Raw genomic sequence first — 26,860 nt, forward strand, 5'->3', positions numbered from 1 at the left:
TGGTGAGCAGAAAAGTGTTCTTTTAAAAACATTAAAAATCCTAACCGATCTAAAACTATTGAACAGTGGTGTATATCATTTATATAATTTTTAATTAATAGATTTTATTTTATTTATTTGAGTTTCATGTAAATATTTTTTCATATGTAGTCTATTATGTACAATTCATACATTTTATTGTATGAATTGAGTTTCATCGTGTAAATATTTTTACACGATGAAACTGTTGCTACACTTAATACACATTTATAAACTTAAATATTGAAATTGTCGTCTCATGTGCTTTCTCTTCCTTCATAAAATTGTAATGACAGTTTTTTACTCGAGTGGGGCCAATTGTCATGATCCTGGGAGGTGACTGTGTCGCATGCCTCCTTCCATCGTACAGCGGGGTGGCCTTGGAATGTGTCTCTGTGTTGCCTCAGCAAGTGTCGCAACACGTTTTGGAGTGCCATAGAAAAAGGTGGCAAAAGCAGTTAAATCTGAAAGAAAATAAATATCTGGATGCTCATCCTTGCTGAACAAAGTTGCTGCAAGGTCAGGTTCAGCTGGTGAGCATAGCAGTGAAAAAACTGTGCATGTGGGTATGTCTCTTTCATTTGCGTCTGTACCCCTCGGACGTTTCCACTCATTACAGTTGCACCATCATGAGTCTGAGTGATCAGCTTTTCTCACAGCTTCAGTGGTTAGGGTTAGGGTTATTAGAGAGGCCAAGTCCAGTTTTATCTTTGACTTCCACAAACTCCAAAAACCTCTCTGTCACTGTATTGTCAGGCAACATATATCGCAACATAACCACCCTTTGTGATTTACAGGAGACATCAGTTGTCTCATCTGCCTGTATGATGAGACAACTTCATACATATAGTCTAACAGTTCGTTTTGTAAAGTGCTGGATGTCCCTTTGAAGATGGGCTGAGCGTCATAGTGCCTCTGAAGTCTCAAATCGCCTTCACACATAGTATCGAAAATGCACCTGAATATTCCAGGATTCAGAGAGTCCACTGACTCATCATGCCCCCGCAGTGCGGTATCACATTTTCTACACAGTTTAATACATGTTATGATCCGACTGAGAACGTACCTCTGTTCCTCCACCTGTTTGTTATGCTGCTCATTGGAGCGCCTGTATGCACTGTCAACTTGGGCTGCGACATTTACCCTTCCAAGTAAGTCCAGTTTCACAGCATTGTTATTCATATTTTTTTCAAGTTATCTGGCATTTGTGAAGCTAACAAGCTAGCTCAGACAATCTACCTTCCTCGCTCTTCTTGACGACTAATGTTGGCGCCAGACAGACAGACAGCCAATCAGGTCTGAAATACGAAATGGCGCTGTAGTGGGGCTACCGGCTGTCAGCCCCACTTGGCATAAAATGTGTATGATCTACATTGATCACACTAACATTCTGAGCATACATATTAATATTTTCACACGTACAATGTACATTGCATTGTGAGAGAGGGGCTAGCCCCACATTCACGCTTAGCCTATGACATACTACTGCAAACTCGAATCGGCAGAATGCAGTCTTAAGCAGCAGGGACCAATGAACATGAAATAAAATCCTAACACAAATGATATGCAATTTAGGAAGATTCTATATTCATAGATACAAAATTCTAGGAAGTAATCTTCAAGAAATAAAAATAACATAATTTTGTTGCTGTTGACAGCCCCACCTGCCCCTAATGACCAGTCGCCCCTGGAAAACAACATGAATTGTGTTAATGGTATGGCCTGAACAAACCGATGTTAGGCTAATTGTGTTCAGTGTTTTGAAAATGTGACAATTGCTAGCAATTGTAAAAAAAAAAAAAAACTGTAATACCCTGCTATTGTATATCCTCAGTGTGAATGGAGAAAGAGTGACATGCAGGAGAACCACAAGGGAACCAGTATTATTCAAATTTGCTCAACGGCTCACATTCCTTAGTCAGGCTCCTGGCATTTCCCATCAACCCACTGGAGCCTAGTAAGCAGCACACGCCACAGAGGTTAACGGCAGATGGTATGCAAATCATCATGAATAATACCTAAAAATGCTGCAGGTACAATGGTACATGGTACATTAGCAAAAATTTGAGTTATTTTGTACATTTCATTGATGATTACAATATTGTCTGCTGGCCCCATTAAAAGAAAGTGCATTTCTTATATCTGTTAGATTTAAACTATTTCAGACGTGTATTTCTTGCTAGCCAGTATTACACGAGCACAATGACCCGTGCTTTTCAATTACACAGAACTCAGAGCAGGCCAAATTTCTCCTCTTCACAATCCAATATGTCAGGAAAACAATGAGCTAAAATAGCTGACACTTTGGGTCCACACCCAATGAACTGCAATTCATGTGACAATCCCACAAATGTTCTTAAGTAAATTTAACAAGAACTGTTCAGTTGTGGGAATTATTATATTGATTTATACAATCTGTTCATTAAAGGTCCTCAAAATGTTTAAGTAGGCTATGTGTGAACACGAGTATAAACTGCGGAGGCATCACGGACCTCATCCGTCCGTGCAGAAGTTTGACGTGCGTCATTATGGCCGTCGGACACTCGTCTCCAGTCCGGTAGGCTATCTATTCCAATTCTAACACGTGATCATTATCAGCACCCCCTACTCAAAAGGTTTCCAAGCCGCCATGTTTTTGAGGTGCTTAAATATTTAACACATTTTACTAGAACTTCTCCATATATGGCAAATCCATTATAATTTTGGATTATGAATATTGGCTAGGCTATTGTTCCCTGAGGATAGCAATGAGGTAGCAACAGCTTATCTCAAAACACCAAATATTAATGACATTCATACAATATTAAAATTGCATAAGAAATTGAATTAATGTGAGGATCATATTCGGTAATGAAGGGATAATCAATTATTTTAAAACAGTGTTTTCCCAGGATTGCGTCATAATAACGTGTGTTTTCAGCTACTCTGACAGCACACAAATAAGAGAGTGCAAATACACGGTTACTAAAACATTTCTGTCGCAAATAGGATTGTAAAAATAATTGTTCATAAGAATGCTCTCATGAGCACGCACTGAATGTTGTCTATGTCAACTTTCGACAGGTGATGTTTACATTTAAGTGACGCAAAAGCATAATAATGTGTGCACGTGGGTGCGTGTGTGAATTATTGATATTGGAAAAGCATAGTGTGTGTGGGGGTCGGGGGGGGGGTGTATACAGTGTGCATTGCCTAGAAACATTGAGCATGAAACAGCTGATGAACTATGGCCTCAGTTCTGTTTCTTCTCATGTCAATACCAGGCTCCGGGTTAATGTTTAGCCTACATTACAATGTAAAAAAATTCAACGTTGTTTAATTTCGGGCTGATTTTCCAGACGTTGTTTACCAAAGTGATGAACATTTGATCATAGCATTTACTGGACCGATCCTGGGACGTGATCACAAATTAGTACTTAAAACACTTAGTTAAAGTGTTATTATACCAGGGGTCTGTGGATCAACCGCACAATGTGTAACATAATAATTAACAGGAAAGATACTAACATGGGCCTGCAGTAGCTGAGTCACTAGGGTACGTCACTTATTCCAGTAAAAACAACGACTCCAAAGAATTGAAGCAGCCAAATGTAACTAACGGGTGTTGTTAACTGTTAGATCCCTCACCTGAATCCTAACTGTAATTCCAGCGCAACTGAGATATGCCTACCTTCAGAAAAAACAATCCCCTCCCCTTGTGGTGCTCCTGCCTGTCACTCTTTCCTCATTCACACTGGGAATGTTACGGAGTAGCTAGGCAGCCCACGCATTTTCTTACTTTCAGCCAGGTTTAAACCTGTTTTTTGCTTATTGCCAGTCCAGAATCGTTACCTTTTTCCAGAGAACTGTACGTTCGAAGACTGCCAGTAAACGAGGTGAAGTGACTAATATTGTCATCATACAGCAAGATAATGTGGGAATGAGGTGATTAGCGCAACCAGCTCCCGTGTACTAGAGGGTCTCGTCGGCCTGGGCACCCGCAAGGATTCCTGGATTCAGAAGCGCTGTCCGGGGTGCTGTCGTGGCGATGTCGCAACGGTTAATTTGCTTTCATTTCATCTCCCTCTTATTGATCCAGCTAAAGGCACCATTCGCAGGTGCTCTGGAGATTATAGACGGCAAAAATCAACTTACGTGTGGCCAGGTAAAAGAGGAACCGGATTGACATTATATCAATAATCAGTGGTGGGAAAAGTATCCAACTGTCATAGTCAACTTTAGAAAAGTAAATATAACTTAATAGACATTTTAAGTAAGAGTAAGAGAGTAAGATAAATAAATTCACTCTGCAAAAATACTACTAAGATTAGTTTTTTAATATGAGCTACTTCAGTGTTACTGGTGAAAGGATAAATCCTATAAAATGTATTGTTTTACGCAAAACTGACTTCGTGGTTTTATTCGCGGATAGCCAGTAGCACAATCTAAATAGAAAATAATAACTTCACACCACTGCAAATAATTCGTTGTTTCTTTACAGTAATTTCATTTGGGACTATTGCACAGACTATAATATCAATACTTGGCCTATTTACCACCAGTATGATTAAATAGATAGTTATTTGAATATCTTTATGAGTGAGTGTGGATTTGTACGCTGTTGTGTTACTTTCCTCGCCACATGCAAAAAATGTTGTTCCTGTCTGTGTGTGTCTGTCTGCATGTGTGTTTTTCTGCGTGGGGTGGAGATGCCTCATGCAAAAAGCCATTACACAAACAGGCCATTTGTCTTATCTAACATCGAAGTTGTTTGGTTGGAGAAAGCAAACATTCTAGTACTTGTTTTTTCTGTATTAACCACATTTGTGGTCCCTTCTGGTGTGTATAATATGATCAGTAAATACTGATAGGTCTGTTTGAACAAGCCAGTATATGTTTTGATGGATGCACCAGTTGAGTCTGTTCTCTTGCACACACACTCTCTCTCTCTCACACACACACACACACACATTCACACACACACACACACACACACACACACACACACACACACACACACATGTATGGTTATCCTCATGGGGACCAGAAAATATAAATTGCACGCTCCCTTGCCCTAATCTTAACCCTAAACCTAACCCTAACCTTTACCCTAATCCTAACCTAAACCTAATCTATCCCTAACCCTAACATTAACCTCAATAAATTAACATTTATGCCTAAACTTTACCTAGATGTAATGCCTAACCTTAACCCTAAACATAACCAACAACGCCTGGACCTTAAAGAAACCCCAATTCTAACTCTAAAATGAATTGTAAGTTTGACCCTAAACCTATACCCTGAGCCAGAAATTGACTTTTGCCTCATGGGGACTGGCAAAAGGTCCCCATGAGTCCAATTTCTTCTGGTTTTACTATACTCATGGGGACATTTGGTCCCCATGAGTATAGTTAGACCTAAAACACACACACACACTTGCTGAGCTTTAATGCTCATTACATATAAATGACCAGGCTGGAGAATGACACCTAATCCCAGGGCTCAATTGTTTTATCACCACTGCGGTTAACGGTTTCCAAGGATATGATACTACGAGCATGGTCACGAGAATTGACCTATGGAGTGGTTGTGTTACAGTCAGGGCAGTTCCGCAGTTGACCACAGCTGTGATGGTAATTCCATGTATCGACACTGGAATTACCATCACACAGCACACATATATTCGGTAATACTATTTGTGTTGTGTGTACCTAATGATTACATGTTTACCTAATGTTAGTAAATATAGTACTGTTTAATCTGCATGTTGTAGGACATTCTTCTGTGTTCTCTCTCCTTAGGGCCTGACTGACTGCAGTGTAAAAGGTGAGTCCATGCAATAAAAGCCTTTAGGCCTGTATCATAAGCCAAGACATTGTGGAACACTTATCCTGACATTGGTTTATCCTTTTCTCTCTCTCTGTCTCTTTTGGACGCTTTTGTAAATTAGATGTTGCCCTTCCTGGCATGAAGGGTCCTGTGAATGTTAATCAGCTGGAGCTCAGAGTGTTTCTGTGTTGCACCAACAATAAGGAATGCTTTCCCTGCCTGAGAGTCCAGGTGAACTTCACAATCAAAGGTAACTCCGCAACTTCAAGCATTCAGCTGCACTCATCTGTCATGTCCTAGGTACCGGGATGTCCTGTATCCAGATGGATGTTTCTGCAATACTGAGCCATAACTCTGCCTTAACCTTTAGTGTCTCTGTGGCTGGGACTTATACAAGTCAGACATTGACCTGTTATTTTGAGGTTATGGTTTGGTGTGGCTTTTATTCTCTCTGCTGTTCTCAGATCAAAATGAGGACCAGGAAATGTCCGGTGACCACAGAGAGGAAGATGTCAGCTCTAAGCAGACAGAAGAGGGACAAGGAAGTGCGCTGGGGATGCCACCTAGTCCTACAGGTACCTCAAACAGATTGAGGCAAATGAGATTAGAACACATACACACATTCAGGGACCGTCTAAACATTGAAAATGTGTGTTTTACATGGTTTCCTAACGAATCTTATTAACTCATTATCGTTACCTCTTTTTGCCGGACTGTGTAAGTGGAGGCGGCTAAGAAGAGCAAATGTCTCTTACTGAGTGACTGCCTGACTGAGTGACTGACTGACTGAGCTTTGTTAAATAAAGTAGTGGTTAGAGAAGCGGACTATAGGTCCTGAGTTCATATCTCCTCGCAGGCGAAGCAAAGTATGTGTTGTGAATTATTACATATTGACGAAAACTTTGCTGGCTAAACCTGAAATTGTTTATGGTTATATTGCAACTGTTTCTGGCATGGAAAAGTCCATCTTCAGTCTCGCTAGCAATTGCTCAAATTTTATGATTATTTCTAAGAAGTTAGTAGATACCAGTAAGCCTATTACTGGCTAAGAAGCTGTTCAAATGGCCAGTGGCAAAAGCTAACAGCTCTTAAACACTATTTCTGGTGGAAGTAAACTTAATAATAGTGTTTAGCTACTGGTGAAATGCGTAATGCCGTGATGTTATGGTTAAAGACAGTGCCTCTCACGTGGAAGGCTCAAGTTCAAATCTATTGTGAACAACAGCATTTATTTATTCTATTTCCATGATTCTCTTGTCGTTTCACTTGATGAAAAAGTTAGTTATCGTCACCTTTCTTTATAGTTATTGTATCAATGTCATTCACAAATGAAAGAAAAAAAGTACGTTTTTATGCCATGAAAGAATAAAATACATTCTTAGGCCATGAAATGAAATAGCTTTGTCAGACTCATTAATAATTGCTAAATTCCTATGACTATTCCTGTAAGTTAGTAGATACTGGTAAAGCCTATTACTAACTAATAAGCTGTGCAAATGGCCAGTGGCAAAAGCTAACAGTTCATAGACGCTATTTGTCATGGAGGTAAACTTAGTAAGAAACGTTAGTCAGTTTAACTGTATCAATATCATTCACGAATGGCCAATTAGCTGTTAAAACGGCCAGTGGCAAAAGAGGATTTGTTCATAGACACAAGAGGCTATACTGACATCCATCAAACGTTGAGCTCTGTGGTGTAGTGGTTAGCGACACAGCCTTTTAAGTGGGTGACCTGGGTTTGAATCTCAAGAGGACAATAATTTCTATAATGGTCCGGCTGAACTAGGTTTGCCTGGTTTCTTGTTTCAAAAGTTGTGGAATCCAGTTTATAGTTACAGTCTTGTCTCGTTTAGGAATTAAATATTTGTAATGCCTCCTCTGTTATGCCCCACCTGGCTGTGAGGTCTGTCGCCAGGACGCATCCTCGGCCATGCCCTACATCACCCGAAGACAACCCACTTCCTGCATCACTTGAACACTGCACACTCCATAGAGCACTATCACCAGAATTCTAAATACCTGTGCATGTACTCCTGTCAATCATCCCGGTCCTATATAAGTCTTTCCATTTGCCACGGTTGATTGCAAAGTATTGCCAGTTTATTTGCGTTTCCGAGCGTTCATAGTGATGATCGGTGTTTGAATCTCCTTGTTAGGACTTGTTGTTTATCTGTCTTACGACCTTGTCTCCAATATCTGCTCCTTTTGTACCGTTGCTCTCCGCGGACTAGCTGTGTTTTTGGATTACTACTGCCTGCCTTGTTGAGTTCGACTCCAGCCCCTGTGTTCGGTACCTTTGTTGATTAAACAGCGCTTCTGCGCTTGGATCCAACCTCCAGCTTTCGTATTCATTACACTGGCCATACTGCCTCTAATGATAATGCTTTATTTAATAAACGTATTGTGTATGACGACAGACCAGCCAATATATTGTGGATGAAAAAAATTATTTACATTATTTCAGTTCCCCATTTTATTTCCCGGTAGGAGAATCTGCATATACAGTAGGCCTATCTACTTCACACTGTTTTCATTGTGAGTATAATAGTTTACTACTGATACCATATTTATTGGGACATCAATGATCTGTTCCCAGCTGACTCAACTAAGTTTTGATATGGCCTATATGTCAGATCTTGTCAGACTTATTTTACCATATACAGTTATTTGGCACCGTGCCTAGTCTTTGATTGATGGCAGACCAACAATTCATTCCTATCTCTTTTGCTTAGTTGCCTTTTTCAGTTTTCTAGTAGAGCAGTAATGAGTTGCTTATGGTTTCATATAGAGCATAAATCTCAATATATCTTTGTTATTTGCTTTTGTACCATAATGCTTTTGTAACATAAATCTTTTCTTTTACTATATTATTTTAAAATCATCACACTTCCTGTGTCTGTTTGCTGTATCATTAAATAGTTTAGCCATTTGGTTTTCCTCTAGTACTTGGCTTTCCTCTTCTGTGGGATGAAACCAGCCCTGTAAACTTTTAGACAAGAGGACACTAACAACTGTTTGGTTGTAAATACACAAGAAATCTGCGGTTATATCTATAAGAAGGCAAAAAGCGTTTTCTCACACTGCTTGCTTAGACAAGAAATTAGCTGGACCACCGTGTCCGAAGAGAATGCTCCTATCGCCATCAACTTCAGTCAACTTGCAGGTCTTGAACCGTCACACAGACTCTTATGGGACTCCCAGCAGATACCTGTGTGGCACAGCCAAGGCTAAAACCTAAACTGTAATGGTGCAACCACACTTTAGTGTGCACTACAACAATTTCAAGGCTTTTTTCGCTTTTTAAATAGTAAATTACTTGCTCTGTTGTTTCCTACTTCATGTCTTCCAGAATATTCTGTAAGAGTGTGTTACAGCCACCCAGGCTTCATGGATCGGTGTAAGGAAGTGACATTTACATTGAGCCATTCTGTTCTAGAGGACCTGCAATCTCATGAGGTAGGCTAGATTCCCTCCATAACTTGTAGCTGAACTGTTGTCTATGAAATACACTGGGATAATTTAGTGTGACTTTGGGCAGCTGGGAGTTGTTTAGTGGACAGAATATAATAGTTCTATATGTAATATGTTATGTATGATTTGTGCAGATGTGGCTATTTTTGTTGCTGAATCCAGTAACATATGGCAGTCCAGTCAATGTCAAGTCCTCACCCAGGACAGGAACCATCACTTTCCCCTCCTTAGAAGAGGGTAACATCCAGTCTTACATTATGTAGTGTATATTATAACAATATACCATAAAACACATTTATTAGTACAACAGTTTGACCACCACTTTCTCTTTCTCTCTCTCTCTTAGTTTGTTCCCCAAACCTAGATGTTTTTGTGAAAGACTGTGATGGTAAGTCACCATTGTTTTGTTCTTGTCACCAGGGCACGGTTTTCTATGTCCACTTGTACTGTACTGCTTGCTTTAGCTCTATGCCACAATCTTATTTAATCCTGTATTGACTGGCAATCTAATGAGCTTATTCATGTCTCAGTGCCCATGCTGCGAGCTACGATTGATGAGAAGAGAAGTGTGGCTTTACTCCAACTGGACAGTTCTAACCAGACAGTGGTCATATGCACATTCATGTATACGCCATCCCTGACATTTGGGACTAAAGAGCCTGACAAATGCCATGAGTGGGTCAGTCTATCTGTTACCATTGAAAGTCTGTCAACTAATGAAGATTTTATATCATATCATCTTTCACATGTAGTGTTTTTATAAGGTCAAGCTGTGGCATTGATGTCCGTTGTCATTTTTCCTTTGTCACTTTCATTTTGGTTCTTTAAGCACGCGGGCCAGAGTGAGATGACAGTCCCCCTGAGTACTGTTACACCCTGTCTGTGCTTCAAGGTATAACCATTTTGCAGTCAGCTCATTAACTAACATCCCATTATGAAACAAATTTGAATACATGTTTGTTGATTAGATTAGATTGAACTTTATTGTTATTGAACAAGTACAATACAACAAAATGCAGTTAGCATCCAACCAGAAATGCAGTAGAAGTGGGCAGAAAATGTATTAAGCATATGTATATTACAAGTGGAATATACACTCACCTAAAGGATTATTAGGAACACCTGTTCAACTTCTCATTAATGCAATTATCTAATCAACCAATCACATGGCAGTTGCTTCAATGCATTTAGGGGTGTGGTCCTGGTCAAGACAATCTCCTGAACTCCAAACTGAATGTCAGAATGGGAAAGAAAGGTGATTTAAGCAATTTTGAGTGTGGCATGGTTGTTGGTGCCAGACGGGCCGGTCTGAGTATTTCACAATCTGCTCAGTTACTGGGATTTTCATGCACAACCATTTCTAGGGTTTACAAAGAATGGTGTGAAAAGGGAAAAACATCCAGTATGCGGCAGTCCTGTGGGCAAAAATGCCTTGTTGATGCTAGAGGAGAATGGGCCGACTGATTCAAGCTGATAGAAGAGCAACTTTGACTGAAAAAACCACTCGTTACAACCGAGGTATGCAGCAAAGCATTTGTGAAGCCCCAACACGCACAACCTTGAGGCGGATGGGCTACAACAGCAGAAGACCCCACTGGGTACCACTCATCTCCACTACAAATAGGAATAAGAGGCTACAATTTGCACAAGCTCACCAAAATTGGACAGTTGAAGACTGGAAGAATGTTGCCTGGTCTGATGAGTCTCGATTTCTGTTGAGACATTCAGATGGTAGAGTCAGAATTTGGCATGAACAGAATGAGAACATCATGCCTTGTTACCACTGTGCAGGCTGGTGGTGGTGGTGTAATGGTGTGGGGGATGTTTTCTTGGCACACTTTAGGCCCCTTAGTGCCAATTGGGCATCGTTTAAATGCCACGGCCTACCTGAGCATTGTTTCTGACCATGTTCATCCCTTTATGACCACCATGTACCCATCCTCTGATGGCTACTTCCAGCAGGAGAATACACCATGTCACAAAGCTCGAATCATTTCAAATTGGTTCCTTGAACATGACAATGAGTTCACTGTACTGAAATGGCCCCCACAGTCACCAGAACTCAACCCAATTGAGCATCTTTGGGATGTGGTGGAACGGGAGCTTCATGCCCTGGATGTGCATCCCACAAATCTCCATCAACTGCAAGATGCTATCCTATCAATATGGGCCAACATTTCTAAAGAATGCTTTCAGCACCTTGTTGAATCAATGCCACGTAGAATTAAGGCAGCTCTGAAGGCGAAAGGGGGTCAAACACAGTATTAGTATGGTGTTCCTAATAATCCTTTAGGTGAGTGTATAGATGTGCAATGAAGGCAAATGCAGTACAAATGGCAGTACTAAATGTGCAAATAGAGGAGGACAAAAACATTTGACATATTAACTATAGTGCTTGGTGCAAGTGGGATAGTTGTGAGGATACAAATGGCAATTCTAAATGGCATTCTAGATGTGCAATCAAGGCAAAATAATCGAGTAATGTAGCATGTGCAATCAGGATGCAGAGATAGCAGCACAGTGGGGTTCCCAAGGTAGACACATACCTCTAACTGGTGATGGGCTGGTGATGGGTCACAGAGTTCAGCAGGATTGTAGTAGATGGAAATAAACTGTTCCTTTTGCTACTCCATTCATAAAAAAAAGTTTTTCACATAATCGTCATCATGCCAGAGTTACATTCCTTATCTGTTACTGTACCTCAGGTTTGGTGGAAGGGAAAGAAACTACGAAGAGAGGTCTGCCCCTTTGTGAAAAATAAAGGTAAGGGACCTTCCCAACCACTTCAGCCTTTGTTTTGGTCATTCTAACACACACACATTTCCATATATCTTTTCTCAGAGCTTATCAAGAGGATGTGGCACGACAACGTGTCCATTTCACTGGAGGAGGCACAGACTAATGCGGAAAATGGCACAGCGCTGAGCTGGAAGCTGGCAACCCCCTGTCAACTGGAAGGGGAACTGTGGCTGTGCAGGAAAGCATCTGTAGAGGGGCACTGTGACGAGGTCAATGGAAGCCGCCAGAGGATGTTCAACCAGTCACACGTCAGGGGGACTTCCACGATCAACAGCCTCTGGGTAATGCCAACTATGGTGAAAGCTGACCCATGCCCTTTATTGACGTCCAGTTCAACGCAGGTGTACCTTTTCTTCCGGGTCACCGCAACAGTAATCACACCCACAACTTTAGCAATGATAAGTACCACAGGCTAACAGGGTGTATATGTTTGTACGTGTCTTTTGTCAGCTAGTGGGAGAGTTCTTCGATGTGAAACCCCATCCTGCTCTTTGTTTCCAGGTAAATCCTTTTATTTCCCTTCCCACTTCTCCAACAACCATTATTCAGCAATGCACATTAAAATAAATTCAAATATTTTTGTTATAAATCATAAATGTAAGCGTTTGTTTCTGACACTGTCCACTGCTTCTTGTCTAGATGGAAATACAGGGGATGGATACAAAGCTGGATCCCTTATGTCCATTCACAAGTATGAATTTAAGCCCTGGGGGTCAATATGCCATACATTTTAATTCAGTATGAAAAAATGTATTATTATTAAATGTATTATTATTATTTGGGCGCTAAATTACTCATTATCTGGTCAATCAAAGTTAATCATATTTTTCAGTGTAAATCAGTGTGATGACAATGCTTATTTATTCAATCTAAGAAACAGCACAGAGATTAGTTCTCTATTATCCAAGATGATATCAGACAGAAATAATGGTTCGAGTCATGATGCAGGAACCACTGATCCCTGCTTTTGTAATCAGACAGATTTCTCCTACAGCACCGCGGAACAGATGGAGCCTGATTGTCATGATCGGGATTCTACTTATCTGTCTGGCAATACTTGGTGCCTACGCTGTCCATAGCACTCTCAAAAGTAGGACCCTTAGCTATTATATATTTAAATATTATAAATAATCTCTGATGCTATCATGTGTACAATATGTACAATACCACTAATCTTGTTTCCAACCATAGATTTTAATTTAAAGAGCAAAAATACAAACCAATGAAACAACAGTGCCTTAATTAACAATATAATGATGTCCGTCTTACCCTCAGGATACGTTTGGAGATGGTTGAAGGATGACGACATAAGAGGTAATGGGTGCCCCCTTCTATTAACGGACTCTGATTTGAGTCTAGTTATACATTGTTTTCTCACTTTTCGTTCGCTCTACCTCCTTTCTGTTCCCTTTTCTCTTCCACCCTGTCTCTCTCTCTCTCAGGTGCAGTGGGAGGTGGCCACATTGTGTTGTTGTACCCTCCAGACAGGGACCAGGCTCTACCTGGGCTGGTGTGTCGTCTGGCCACATCCCTGTCCTCTCTGGGCTTCAGCGTGTCTCTGGACCTGTGGAGTCACACTGAGCTCAGTGTCCTGGGACCCGTTCCCTGGCTCCACTCCCGGCTGGACCGCCTGCAGAGACAGGGGGGCAAAGTAGTCCTGGTGCTGACCCAGGCAGCTTGGGAGAAGGCAGAGGAGTGGGGCAGCTGGGGTTGGGAGAGGGACACTCTCCAGAAGAGAGGGTGCATTGAGGATGCGGAGACAGTGAAGGTATGCCGCTCCACGTATTCAGATGTCTTCAGCGCCTCGTTCAGCTGCATTCTGGCAGACTACCTGCAGGGCCGCGCTGGCGAACGCTTCACCCTGGTGCAGTTTGAGTCTCTGCCGCCCCAGCCTCCCGGAGGTGGCCGCCCTCTGCCGGAGCTCTTCAGGGGCTTGCAGCTATTCAGCCTCCCCTCACAGAGCCTGGCCTTTCTGACTGAACTGGCTTTTGGGCGAGGCAGAGGTGCAGTCGCCGGGCGACGGAAACGGGCAGGAGGGCTCAGGGCGGCGTCGCGGGCTCTGGCTGGAGGCCTGAGGGAGTTTGCAGGGCGTTCAGCTGTGTTAAGGCTGACAGGGCTTCCACAGGACTGCGTTGGGGCGAGGGTGGAGGACCCCTGGGAATCTGTGCCTCTGCAACATTGTGTCACCAGCGCACCATCCAGCCCTGACACCTGCCCTATGGCCCGTGGGATGGATTGGGTCTGAGAGGACAGAAGGAGTCAGGGGCCTGTAAATCAGGGGCCGCTAAAAATACTGGACACAAGTGCTTATGGATGTCGGCTTGAAACAGTATCTCATCCTAGGCTTTTGGAGATTCAATAAAGAAAGACTTATTATAACACTACTTTCAATTCCAGCTTGGTGTTCATCTGTGAATGTGTGACATTAATTATTATTATAATGTACATTATGTTATGGTGCGTTATACTGCTGTGATTGGGTTATTCACTAACGTGGATAGGAATATAGTGGTTTCAACCATATGTTGTTGATTATTTATTTTGAAATAAAACATCTGTTGGAAGTGCAATTTATCTATTCTTAAAGAATTGTCCGGTCTATTTGTGCAAATGATTTTTTCACGTCGTTAAAGAACAAAGCACGCTCTTCTTGTCCTTGTCGAAAAACCATTGGTTGATAACTGCGGTCCCAGTGGGATTGGGCGGTCTCCTGCTGGCTGCGCCTCTGCCCCTGGTGCGGGAGACTGGAAGAAGCGACTAGAACCCCTGCACTGGTCAGGTGGGAACATGCTATTAACGGAACTATAGATAAGATAACGGGTAAATTGATGGCACGGTGGAAGAACTAAACCGGTGTACGACCGTGAAATTGCATTACGGTGCTTAGGAAGCATACAGTCTTTTTGCAGACAGCTGAAGGTTTTGCAGACAGCTGAAGGTAGGATGCAGCGCAGCATCATTCAGCTGACAGCTAGTTAGCTAGCTGGCTAATATTTGCTAACGCGTTGTCCAGCTAACGTTAGCGAACAGGCTAGTTATACTGCCATGCATAAAAACAAAATTTCTGTCATGTAATGTATACATGAATAAATAGTTTATTGGAGGTGGTATTTGAATGATTCTGCATTACTTGAATGCCGGTGGGTTATCAGAACAGAAGGGACTGCGAACGGTAATCCCGAGCTAGCAGACTATTCAGATCACTGCCTGGTTTACTGAAGACAGGGCATCGATTTTGGTGAGCTCCATAGCTAGTTACTGTACCTAGATACAATAGCTGAAAAGGTTGTTTGTTTTCTTCTCCAGCGGAAGTGGATTTAAAAAAATTATAATGCCTGACAATAGTTGGTTTATCTTTAACAGGATACTGGATTTGTCAATAGATAATCAGACATTATCAAGAAGTCAGTGACACTGCGTATTTTTAGACATTTAATTCTGTTGTCCATGTTTATACAGATCAGTTCTTAAAGTATTATTAAATACTACATTCAGCTGGCTTTGTATAACTTTTACATTTTTACATTATCCTATTCTGTCTAAATCTCCTGCCTCTGTGCTGAGTGATAGGTAGTCTAAGTCATGTGGTGGTCATGGCCTCTGCTCCCTGCCCTGGTGCTCTTCTCTGTACTGTCTGTGGTCCAAGTACAGACAGCACCATGCCAGACCTGCCGCAAGCTCACTGACAACTTCCTCAAGGTATGTCTTTCTTTCTCTCTATCTGTGTCTGAATCATTTAGGGTTAAAAATCTTACCTAAAATATTGCCAGCAATTACCAACCTTATCGGTATTCATGTTCAAGACATAATTTACATTAAAAGGGCAATACCAGAGAAAAGAACATGATCAAACCTTAGAAAATTGAGAAGTATACACAGTACCGGCCCTAGCATTTTGGGGGCCCTAAGCAACATTTGATTTGGGGGCCCCTCTTCCCTAGTGGTCTAGCAGTCCAGGGCCCTAAGTGACCGCCCTGAATATACACATGGATCAAAAATGTTATTTATTCAATTCAACTCAAATCTATCTTAAATTCTCCAGAGTATTTTGGTTATTTAAGCTTGTTTAAACTTAGAGCATTATTGTCAGTGTAAAGTTCGTCTTCAGTCTCGCTAGCAATTGCTCAATTCTTATGACTTTTCCTAGTAAGATACTAGTAGGCCTATTTCAGGCTAATAAGCTATTAAACGACCAGTGACAACAGCCAAAATAAGAAAATCTTATGTCTTATTGTTGCCGCCGAATGTATAAAATGTTTTACCGCATACTTTACTTTGAAGGCAAAATACAAAAACCGGAGGTCTTATTGCTGCTCCCAAATCTCTAACGTTACCTACATGACGTTAATCCGTAGAGGCTATCGATTTGTGAAAGATAGCTAGCTAACTGAGTGACTGAGAATAAAAACAGTAGACTGAGCATTAATAAATTACTAAATATATATTAAGAAAAATATGTTAGGTGCAAGAATTGTCCAGTTGAGGGTTGTGTGTGTATGTGGGGAGGGGCTATTTATTTGTTTAGTTGAGGGTTGTGTGCGTATGTGGGGAGGGGTTATTTATTTGTTTAGTTGAGGGTTGTGTGCGTATGTGGGGAGGGGTTATTTATTTGTTTAGTTGAGGGTTGTGTGCGTATGTGGGGAGGGGTTATTTATTTGTTTAGTTGAGGGTTATGTGGGTATGTGGGGAGTGGGCTATAGTCAGTTTGACTCTGGGGGGATGTTCATGAGGCCTACTGCTGTAGGAAAGAAACTGTTCTTGTGGTGAGAGGTTTTGGCGCTGATGGACCTCAATCTTCTACCAGAGGGGAGAGTTCTGAATAGTAAATTTCCAGGGTGAGAGGGATCAGCCCCAGTTATTGCCTCTTGCCTCCGCGTCCTGGAGGTGTGTAGGTCTTGTCGAGACGGTAGATTGCAGCCAATCTCTCTCTGCAGAGCGGATGATGCGCTACAGCATGCCCTTGTCATGGGCAGTGGCTGCAGCGTACCAGACGGTGATGGAGGAGGTCAGGATGGACTCTATGATGGCAGTGTAGAAATGCACCATCATAGTCTTTGGCAGGTTGAACTTTTCAGCTGCCACAGGAAGTACATCCTCTGCTGAGATTTCTTGTGAGCGAGGTGTTCAGCTCCAATTTGAGGTCCTGGGCGATGATGGTGCCCAGAAAGTGAAAGGACTCCACATAATTGACTGGGGAGCCACCCAGGGTGATTGGGGTGGGCAGCTGGGTTTCTCCTATCCACTGTCATCTCCACTGTCTTTAGGGCGTTGAGCTCCAAGTTGTTCTGACTGCACCAGGATGGTCAATCTCCCACTGGTTGGTGGACTCCTCTCCATCAGAAATATGTCAGATGAGGTTTGTGTAATCCACAAACTTCAGGAGCTTCACAGAGTGGTGACTAGAGATGCAGCTGTTAGTGCCTTGAGGGGAGCTGGTGCTGATGGTCAGGGGGTCAGACAGGTGCTTCCCCAGCCTCACATGCTGCTTCCTGTTGGACAGGAAGACTGTGATCCACCTGCATGTAGACTCGGGCACTCCCAGTTGGGATAGCTTGTCTTGGAGCAAAGCGGGAATTATGGTGTTGAATGTGGAACTGATGTCCAAAGACAGGATTCTGGCATAGGTTCCAGGGGAGTCCAGATGCTGGAGGAGGAAGTGAAGAGTCAATGTCCTTATACTTTCTGGCATTCATTAACATTTGTCAGCGTAAAGAGTAAATTACATTTCTAGCAATAAAGTCTGTGATTATCTCTTTAAGTGTTGTTACATGTTTATGTTTTATGTTGCAGCACAAAGTAAAAGTGAGCATTCCAGCCACACACACACAAAATGTAATAAATATTCAATAACATCCTTCTGCAGGACGGTCTGTACATTGTATTGCTGCTGTGGCATTCATTTTGGCAAAGTTTTGCCATACCAACATTTTTGGAATTTGTAAACTACCAGTAGCTCAAAAACTGGATCCAATTTTGTTACTGTATTTTAGTGAATTTTTAATTTGCGTGTAAAGTCTCGGAATGAACAGTTATGACAACCTGGTGTAGGTAAATATGATCTTCAACCACCGCACGCACCCTGACAGTTAATGATCATGCAGACAGAGGCAATAGGGAAGACATATTCAGCATTTCCATTATATCTCACACTTCACTTACAGCATTTATTATACATTTGTGCTAGATCTTCATATCCTGGCTGAGGTTAAACTCACTTTCTCACTCATTTTCTTAGTTTTGCTCTTGCTTACTTTCATTTTACTGTCTTTGCTGTTCCGTTACTGCGTTCATCTGTCGTTTTGTTGTTTTTCTTCCACCCAGGGACTGGAGAAAACATCCAACAAAAATTTTGGTGGTGGCAACACTGCTTGGGAGGAGGAGAAGCTGGCAAAATATGCTCGCAGGTACTAATGATTTCCCGTGAAGTCCTTTTAGCCTCTTAGACCAGACGACTATGCTACACTAGGACTGAGAAACTTAACTTGAACAGATGTATTTAGAGGTTGTGGAATGCCAGTGTAAATCAGTTACGTCTCACATGTTAACTCAATCAAATGACCCTTGTGGTTGGAGCTCCAAAAGACGTGGACTGGATTGGTGTTTTAATTTCAATATGTAATTTTCAGTATGTAGCTCCTGTCACACTCTTAAATATAAAACGCCTGGATTCCAACATGATAATGAATACAGTCTGAGCTTCACCTTTCTCCTTGTAGATATGCACAGCAGGGCGTGTACCCCACCCTTCTTGTGTGCCTTGAGGACGTAGTTTATAGCTTCAGTGGAACCTCGCTAATCCTGTATTCCAGCAATTCGGGCCTAAGTGTGACCGATGTCTCCCTGCCCCACACCCGGTCACAAACCTGCGGGCCTCGTTTTCGAAACACACTTAACATAACACTGTTACATAGGCACCATATGATACCTGGCAGTGATTTTACTAGGGCTGAGACATTTAGTTGTCTGGGTGATTTTTTGTTCAGGAACTGTTAGTTGAAGAGCAGTGGAAAATACCTATATTTTATGGTGCAGAAGACAGTAATCCAATTCTGGACTAATTCATTTTGTGTCAGAGAAATACATTGTATTCTGTAGAGAGTGGTAGCTACATTTGGAGTTCCAAATTTCACTCGACTTGCTAAAATAACCCAAAATGCTTGCGTGTATGTGTGTGTAGTATGTTTTACCAAAAAGCTCTGACAGAGTCTGGTGGTCATCCACAGTTGAATGGGTGAAGATGAATATGGTTTTTGGACACAAACATTAGTTGAAGTTGAGACAATTTCATTTACTCTGTAAAAAACCAAAGAAACATTGTGCACTAGGTGCAGAAGCAGGATTCAACTACTCAGTTTAATTAATAATGCATAACATGGAGCAAAGAAAAGTAGGTTTTTACAAAGGCCCATTGTCCTGCATTCTAGAGCAGAGTTCCTCAAATGTTTTGTGCCAAGGACCGGTAGCATAAGACATTTTTAGCATCACTTTTTATAAAAAACACATCACATTATAACAATTTCTCTATGATTTATATTACCCTAACAGTTTGAATTGTTTTGTCATAGTTACTGTTTTAGGACACTACAAAAAGGCTGTTTGGCCTTTGGACTACTCTCATAATGTTAATAAACACACATAAGTAGCATTAAACCAAACTGAAATCTGACTGTTAATAGTTTGTTGTTATTGCAATAATGCAATAAAATGGTTTTGCGATGTTCATGAAAACAAGGGAAGATCATTAAGTAATGATAGTGTAGAAAATATGACATGCAGCCACAGTTACTTTAGCTTGTCCTTCACAGCTATGAGCATTTTATAGGGAAACTGAAGTATTGTGTTCCTGAGAGTCAGGCCTTTAATTTAAGGGGTCATGATAACTAATGGCTCTGACAGTTCTATGTAGGAAGCGTCAATGCACCCAAGGAGCGATTTGCATGGACCGGCAGGCATTTCTCGAAACCTGCAAATCGAGGTTTGACTGTTGACTGTAGAAAACTTTAGAAGGTGTGTTTTGAATACCTTTGGAAGCTAGTCTTTTTTAAATAAACATTTACAGTTTGTGTACATATTGATAGTTTTCACATGATGTCACGGCACATGGGAACACCCACTTGGCGGGCAAAACAAACTCCTTCCATTGCCCTCCATCGACAACTTTTACTAGTTATACTTCAAAATGCCAGATAGTTGCAGTTCCTTTGGATGCGCTAACCCCATATATATTGTATTTGCTATCATATCTACATGTTATCATTGTAATGAATGACATGGTCTGTTTTCGTCTGCACCGATGCAACCAACTCCAATAGCCTGGCTAACGTTAGTGAAGCTAGCTAAAGCTATTGTTAAACATATTAAACATATAGCGTTAGCTAAGTTAATAACAAAGTTAATACAGGAGAAAATCGCACCAATCCAACCTTCTTCACAGTAACCCAGGCTGTCAATGGTTTACCAGACATTGGGAAAATGTTTTACCTGTACTTGTCACAAGATTCTGTGTTATGCTGGCTGCACTACGGTACACTGACCACCCATTGAACTAATGGTCATTTATGTAAATTAGCACTCATCTTCGCTTTGACAATGAAGAATATCCTTAACCTCCCAAACAACTGCAATTGACCCACCCTGGTTGAATGTACAGATAGCTGTCTGTTATTTTGTACGCTTTCATTTTGGTAGCAGTGTAAGGAGATGGATTCTCCACAAGGTATATGTACACATTTCCAAAGTCCAACTCCGGCAGGGATGTCTCTGTTTTTAACCAAACAACGCAGCAGGTGCTGTATATGGGTCACAAGTGCCTAAGACAGACAGTTTCTTGTGCATACCTTTGTTTTTCATGTTTTGTGAGGTGATCTAAACACTCATGGACTGTAAAAGTAGAAAATCTGACTGGCTTGTACTGTAGCTCTATAGAATACAAAAATAAAAAAACTGTGAAAACTATGAGTAGAGAATGCACAGTTTAATATTTTATCCAGTTGTTTGGTTTGAAGAACATTCACACTCATTTGGCCAAGAATAGTTGGGGACAGGCCTAGATGGAACTAATGTATACACACACACACACACACACACAACAAAGGATAACAGGGTCTGTGTTTTTTATTGCTACATTGTCTACGGTGGTGCTGTACGTCACACTAACCCTTCTTCCTTCTCAGTGAAACCAGGCTGCTGGAGATCGTGGAGGCAGCGTGTGAGAAGGCTGACTTTGACTGCAACAGACTCCTGGAGCAGATCGAGGACCAGGTGGAGACGTGGTGGTTCCACAGGTCTGTATCATGTCAGCCTGGTTCCGCGTTCCACCTCACCATGATGTGGCCCCGGGCGGCTGGTGGCACCCTCACTGGGGAGGACAGGCTAATGTGACCACAGCGGTGACGGACTGTATCAAACATATATGTTATGTGTGTGCGTGTGTGCGTGTGTGTGTGTGTGTGTAGGCAGCAGGAGGCACCAGACCTGTTCGAGTGGCTGTGTATAGAGGAGCTCCAACTATGTTGCCCTCCAGGACACTTTGGACCAGAATGCAAAGGTACTGAACGCACACACAGACACGCCCTCCCTGTGTGACGGTATTAACCCGGTGTGTTGCGGTGCAGAGTGTCGGTCCGGCCCCGGGGGAGTTTGTGGCGGTCTGGGCCGCTGTGAGGGAGAGGGCACGCGCCTCGGAGACGGAGAGTGCGTGTGTGACCCGGGGTACTTCGGGCCGCTGTGTCAGAGCTGCGCCGACGGCTACTACCGGGAGAAACGCTCTAATCACAGTGCACCTGCCTGCGCAGGTAACCTAGCAACCACCCACGGTTAGACTGGCCGTTTCGTTCGACCGGGCCACGGACCAGTCATCAGGCTTTTGGTTCTGTCTCCGCAGCGTGCTACCACTCTTGTAAGAAGTGCACCGGGCCAGAGGATGACAAATGCTTGGACTGCAAACCCGGCTGGCTCCTTCACAACAATAAGTGTGTTGGTGAGTACTTGGCATAGGTCAAAGACACAGGTTTCTTCATCGCGCCCTCCATCGCACATAACGCCCATTTTGTGCCGTGTGGTTTTCAGACACGGACGAGTGTGGCACCGAGCTGGCCCGATGTCCCTCTAACACCTACTGTCACAACACAGACGGATCGTACGAGTGCAGAGGTACCGTAAGCAACCCGTCCTCTAAGCAGTAGCAAGGACTCGTCCACAAGGACTCGTGCCCTTGAGCAAGGCACTTCACCCCTAATTTTCTCATGTCAGTCAGCCCTGTTGAGAGCGCGTGTGGCTCGGTAGACCCATGTTCTGACTGTGTCCCATCGTACCAGGCTGTGACCAGGCATGCGTGGGCTGCATGGGCAGCGGTCCTGCCCGGTGTAAGAAGTGCGCCCGGGGATACAAGCTCCGAGGAGCCAAATGTCTTGGTGAGCAAACGCTGCGCTGCCGTCACTCATGTCCGCACAGCTCCTTTTTGAGACGTTCGCCCAAGCGCTTTCTCACCCGCTTTCCGTTCTTTTACCTTCCCAGATGTGGATGAGTGCAGCGAGCGGGCGATAGCGTGCCCGGGGCTGAACGAGGCGTGTTTCAACGAGGAGGGGTCCTTCCGCTGTGAGTGTGCCGACGGCTTCGTCCGCCGGGACAGCATCTGTGTGGAGAACCAGCCGCTAAGTCAGTGAGACGCACTTGATTGGCTGTTTCCGAGCGCCACGCAAGCTCCTTGATGACGCTAACCATCCAGTCTCTCCAACAGGCGGTCCAGAGAAGGGTCTGTTCGACGACATGACGGACGATGAGGTCCTGGTCCTGCAGCAGATGTTCTTCGGCGTGGTCATCTGTGCCCTGGCGACGCTCGCTGCCAAGGGCGACATGGTCTTCACCGCCATCTTCATCGGGGGCGTGGCCGCCATGGCCGGATACTGGCTGTCGGAAAAGGGCGACCGTGTGCTGGACGGCTTCCTGAAGGGACGCTAGCCTGTCGGGAGGCAGGGATACGGGAAAGGGGCAGGAGCTCCTTGAATGCTGAGCCAACGAGGGTGGCAAAGGGGAGAAACGGCTACAGGAATGCTAGCCACCAATCAGGGATGTAACATACTGCTGGGGGGAGGGGCCTATACTGAATATAAACTGGCCGGGTACTAGTTGATTTAAGAACCCTGAAAAAGACACTGAGGACATTGGAGTGTCTGTCTGCACTGGGGGTGGGTGGGGGGGGGGGGGTCAGAGCACTACTGAATGTCACCACATCATTATGCATTTCTTCTATTGGGCTAAACGTCTCTCCAGACTAATGTCTCAACACCCAGACTCCTCCACAGCATCTCCTGTTCTCATTTCACCATACTGGAGAGCAGAGGTGTTTCAGGGTGGATGGGGGCAGGGCTGATGCCTACTGCGGTGATGGACATGGGACATTGTTAGGAAAGGATAAACATGTTTTCCTGCTGTGCCAGTGGTATTCCAGTGGGAATCCGTCCAAAGTTAAAACCTATTTATAATCCTGTCCCTATTTTTGACTTTTTTCTTTTCCTGCACAGACAAATAGTTTTTGTATGGATGCATGTCAGAGGAAACTGAGGAAGGACAGTCTGTCCTGTATTTATTATCCTACTTTGCTGGGCATGAAAGACTGAAACTTTCTAGAGCTGCTAGTTTTAACCGGTATAGAAAGATCAGCATGGCTGCTCCACCCGTAATGGTGTGTCCGTGTGTTTAAGTGAGGGGGAAAGCAAGAATAAAAGGTAGCCTTTGAAAATGTCACTTTCAATTGTTTTGCAATAATGCATTTCTGAATGCCTTTTTGCAAATACAGTACCTGATTTCAATTTGTATTATTTATTGGTGTGCTTGATAGACGGAGTTGGACCAGTACCTGGTAAAACAGATACTGTTGAAACCAACTTATTATATTTTCGCTCTATATTTTGTGTCCCTCTTTCTGAAAAGCTACTAGATCTATTATGGTTAGAATTATGTTTATTCAGGTCTGTTTATATTAAAAAATCCAGATATTGTTTTCAATTATATTCATTTTAATTGTTAATCATGTTGTTAGGTACTGGGCCGTGTGTGTGTGCGTGCGTGTGTGTGTAAGGATGTTTCCGCTGCACTTGGCATTATTAAAGAAGGACAAATTCAGAGTTTCCAGTGTTCAGATTTCTTTTACAGTACCATCTTCCATCAGTTTTCTTTGACATGCCATTGAAAACAGTTTGAACCATCGCTGAGGACCAGACACGGAGACGAAACACCACAGCTGCCAGACGTCCCACACAGAGCCAGCCACTGTAAGGGAGATGGAATTTATCTGACTTCTATTTCAGCGTGCCACTCCAATTGATGGGGTTGTGGCGCAGCAGGTCTCTTTCCCTCTTGGCCTCCAGAGAGCGAATCAGTGCCCTGTCCCTCCAGCTCTGCTCCATAAGCTACACAAACAGGAAAGACACGCGACAGTAAAACATTAGGACTTTGTGTACATTGATGTGCCCTCTGGTTGTTAGATGTGTCTGCGGGGGCGTTGGATGTGTCTGCGGGGTGTGTTTGATGTGTCTGCGGGGTGTGTTTGATGTGTCTGCGGGGGCGTGTTTGATGTGTCTGCGGGGGCGTGTTTGATGTGTCTGCGGGGGCGTGTTTGATGTGTCTGCGGGGGCGTGTTTGATGTGTCTGCGGGGGCGTGTTTGATGTGTCTGCGGGGGCGTGTTTGATGTGTCTGCGGGGGCGTGTTTGATGTGTCTGCGGGGGCGTGTTTGATGTGTCCGTGGTGGGCGTGTTTGATGTGTCCGTGGTGGGCGTGTTTGATGTGTCCGTGGTGGGCGTGTTTGATGTGTCCGTGGTGGGCGTTTGATGTGTCCGTGGTGGGCGTTTGATGTGTCCGTGGTGGGCGTGTTTGATGTGTCCGTGGTGGGCGTGTTTGATGTGTCCGTGGTGGGCGTGTTTGATGTGTCCGTGGTGGGCGTGTTTGATGTGTCCGTGGTGGGCGTGTTTGATGTGTCCGTGGTGGGCGTGTTTGATGTGTCCGTGGTGGGCGTGTTTGGTGTCTCCGTGGTGGGCGTGTTTGATGTGTCCGTGGTGGGCGTGTTTGGTGTCTGCGGGGCGTGTTTGATGTGTCCGTGGTGGGCGTGTTTGGTGTCTGCGGGGTGTGTTTGATGTGTCCGTGGTGGGCGTGTTTGGTGTGTCTGCGGGGGCGTGTTTGATGTGTCCGTGGTGGGCGTGTTTGGTGTGTCCGTGGTGGGCGTTTGATGTGTCTGTGGGCTTGTTTGTTACCTTCTTGTTCTCATCTCTGTAGTGGCTCATCTCTCTGCTGTACTGGATCTTTTGGTGTCTCTCTCTAGACAGAGCCAAGCGATCCACTTCCTGTAAGAGCTCGGCCTCCTCAGCCTTACTGGCTAGCTGCCGCATAAGCTCTGCCCTCTTTTCCTCCATTTGTCTCTTCAGCTGCTGGCGGACCTCTTCCCTGGGAAATGAAGAGAGGATGTATAAAAATGTGACAGAAGCCGGTCTAGGTATTTCAGGGTGGTTGAGGTATAATTAAGATGAAAGCTTTTACTTGTACTCTTCTCTCTCAGTGCAGGAGCCATAGAATGGCCTTCTCCAAACCTGATGATACCTAACACAGACCCGGATAAAGGTCTAATGAATGGATGAAGTTGGACATTCATATTACCGTTGCGCCTTCCAACACAATTGTCATACGTGATTGAAACAGCCCGAGGGCATCTGTGTTAATGGTTTAGTACCAGACTCACCTACAGTGGACCTTCCGCTGCATCACCAGCACCCTCTGGTGGTTGTGATGATGCACAGCAGGGGTCTCCAGGCTGACTGTCCGTTTAGGGACCCGAGGAGGGTGGAGGGGGTCCAGTCTGGGGACCGACTTGCCAACCAAAACAGGACTTTTCAGCTAAAGGCAGGCTACACCTATTATAAACACTTGGATTTGCTGTCTCACTGAGATCCATTTAAGTATGTTATAGCAAAGTTTAGGCAGTGTCTTTATGTACAATATATCGATCCACTTATTTTTCTGAGATGTAAAGGCATACATGTGAGGTATGCTATTCAGATTGAAATGAAACAAGCCTTTGAGTCATTGCACACCTGGCTGACTGTCAGCTCAGAGGCAGGTGAGATGTTTGGTAAAGTCAGGGGAGTGACCATAAGGTAGCGACCGTGGCGGACGGGCGTGTGTTGAGGGATTGAAACAGGTGTGGAATTCAACCGAACAGCAGCTATAGTGATGAATTGAACCAGAATGAAAACATCAAACATGCAGATTACAAACACGGAACAATTGAAACTATCGAATGCGTACAGGATTAAATCCACATTCATACAACTTGTTTGCTTACGAAGTTTCATTTTGTAGTCAGGGCTGTGCCTTGGGTTCCTTGAGCAGTGTTGACAGCTCCTTGTGCATTGAGAAACTCCTATCAGTCTTAACTTCAATAATACTAGTATCTTACAGCTATAACTGTTTAAAATATTTCCATTAGTAATAATGAATTAAACATGCTGCTAAATTGATTATACTGCATTTTTAAATTCAGGCATTTATAATAAAGACGTGGATTTAGATGCTAGAAATAAAACAAATACACTCACTTGGGTCGTTTGCGCTGGCAACGGTTGCCGTTGTCTTGGGAATCAGGTTACTTGCGTGCAGACTAAGAAAGCTGGAGCCAAGCATAGCTCAATGCACCGACGCACTTCTAAAGGAAATGTATTAGCAAGTACAACAGGCCTGGTCTAGCTACTGTCAGAGCACAGCTTCTCAGAGATA

The 26,860-nt window shown here is 43.4% G+C and overlaps 3 protein-coding genes across 13 annotated transcripts; 2 read left to right on the top strand and 1 right to left on the bottom strand.

Annotated features, from left to right (window-relative positions):
- Positions 1-3,660: 3,660 nt before the first annotated feature.
- wu:fl23c11 (interleukin-17 receptor C) lies at positions 3,661-14,650 on the top strand. Of its 3 annotated transcripts, none has more exons than XM_029123875.2 (16): positions 3,661-4,162; positions 5,799-5,823; positions 5,948-6,076; positions 6,291-6,401; positions 9,176-9,282; positions 9,432-9,534; positions 9,644-9,685; positions 9,828-9,976; positions 10,127-10,189; positions 12,003-12,060; positions 12,139-12,437; positions 12,547-12,597; positions 12,736-12,787; positions 13,091-13,186; positions 13,372-13,410; positions 13,539-14,650. In XM_029123875.2, exons 1-16 carry the CDS (start codon positions 4,046-4,048, stop codon positions 14,339-14,341), a joined length of 2,244 nt encoding a protein of 747 aa, XP_028979708.1. In that variant the 5' UTR covers positions 3,661-4,045; the 3' UTR covers positions 14,342-14,650. The 3 variants fall into 3 exon arrangements, with proteins under 3 accessions (XP_028979708.1, XP_010893587.2, XP_028979709.1); XM_010895285.3 differs by having other exon boundaries at positions 3,663-4,162; positions 12,139-12,377; positions 13,539-14,649; XM_029123876.1 differs by having other exon boundaries at positions 4,086-4,162; positions 5,771-5,823.
- Positions 14,651-14,710: 60 nt separating this feature from the next.
- LOC105024953 (protein disulfide isomerase Creld1) lies at positions 14,711-23,276 on the top strand. Of its 7 annotated transcripts, none has more exons than XM_010895283.4 (11): positions 14,711-14,875; positions 15,671-15,795; positions 18,418-18,500; positions 21,270-21,380; positions 21,552-21,643; positions 21,711-21,890; positions 21,980-22,075; positions 22,165-22,248; positions 22,413-22,508; positions 22,612-22,752; positions 22,835-23,276. In XM_010895283.4, the coding sequence occupies exons 2-11, from the start codon at positions 15,679-15,681 to the stop codon at positions 23,053-23,055; spliced, it is 1,221 nt and encodes a 406-aa protein (XP_010893585.1). In that variant the 5' UTR covers positions 14,711-14,875; positions 15,671-15,678; the 3' UTR covers positions 23,056-23,276. The 7 variants fall into 7 exon arrangements, with proteins under 7 accessions (XP_010893585.1, XP_010893581.1, XP_010893580.1 ...); XM_010895279.4 differs by having other exon boundaries at positions 14,712-14,875; positions 15,667-15,795; XM_010895278.4 differs by lacking the exon at positions 14,711-14,875 and adding an exon at positions 14,882-15,334 and having other exon boundaries at positions 15,667-15,795.
- Positions 23,277-24,105: 829 nt separating this feature from the next.
- On the bottom strand, positions 24,106-26,806 carry LOC105024951. 3 transcript variants are annotated; one of them, XM_020051671.3, is made up of 7 exons: positions 26,683-26,806; positions 26,430-26,488; positions 26,179-26,309; positions 25,827-25,954; positions 25,628-25,687; positions 25,345-25,534; positions 24,106-24,506 (listed from the first exon to the last, which is right to left on the bottom strand). In XM_020051671.3, exons 2-7 carry the CDS (start codon positions 26,437-26,439, stop codon positions 24,396-24,398), a joined length of 630 nt encoding a protein of 209 aa, XP_019907230.1. In that variant the 5' UTR covers positions 26,440-26,488; positions 26,683-26,806; the 3' UTR covers positions 24,106-24,395. The 3 variants fall into 3 exon arrangements, with proteins under 3 accessions (XP_019907230.1, XP_019907228.1, XP_019907229.1); XM_020051669.3 differs by having other exon boundaries at positions 26,179-26,488; XM_020051670.3 differs by lacking the exon at positions 26,683-26,806 and having other exon boundaries at positions 26,179-26,669.
- Between the last annotated feature and the right edge of the window lie 54 nt (positions 26,807-26,860).

This window comes from Esox lucius, chromosome 12 (genome assembly GCF_011004845.1).
Source record: "Esox lucius isolate fEsoLuc1 chromosome 12, fEsoLuc1.pri, whole genome shotgun sequence".
Classification (NCBI taxonomy): domain Eukaryota; kingdom Metazoa; phylum Chordata; class Actinopteri; order Esociformes; family Esocidae; genus Esox; species Esox lucius.

Coding starts and splice junctions, on each gene's coding strand:
- wu:fl23c11 (XM_029123875.2), top strand. CDS start 4,046: ATGTCGCAACGGTTAATTTGCTTTCATTTCATCTCCCTCTTATTGATC. Junction 5,824..5,947: donor GACTGACTGCAGTGTAAAAG/GTGAGTCCATGC, acceptor TTTGTAAATTAG/ATGTTGCCCTTCCTGGCATG. Junction 6,077..6,290: donor GGTGAACTTCACAATCAAAG/GTAACTCCGCAA, acceptor TGCTGTTCTCAG/ATCAAAATGAGGACCAGGAA.
- LOC105024953 (XM_010895283.4), top strand. CDS start 15,679: ATGTGGTGGTCATGGCCTCTGCTCCCTGCCCTGGTGCTCTTCTCTGTA. Junction 21,381..21,551: donor GAGACGTGGTGGTTCCACAG/GTCTGTATCATG, acceptor GTGTGTGTGTAG/GCAGCAGGAGGCACCAGACC. Junction 22,076..22,164: donor TCACAACAATAAGTGTGTTG/GTGAGTACTTGG, acceptor TGTGGTTTTCAG/ACACGGACGAGTGTGGCACC.
- LOC105024951 (XM_020051669.3), bottom strand. CDS start 26,439: ATGAAACTTCGTAAGCAAACAAGTTGTATGAATGTGGATTTAATCCTG. Junction 25,955..26,178: donor CTGAGCTGACAGTCAGCCAG/GTGTGCAATGAC, acceptor TTGGTTGGCAAG/TCGGTCCCCAGACTGGACCC. Junction 25,535..25,627: donor ACTGAGAGAGAAGAGTACAA/GTAAAAGCTTTC, acceptor TTCATTTCCCAG/GGAAGAGGTCCGCCAGCAGC.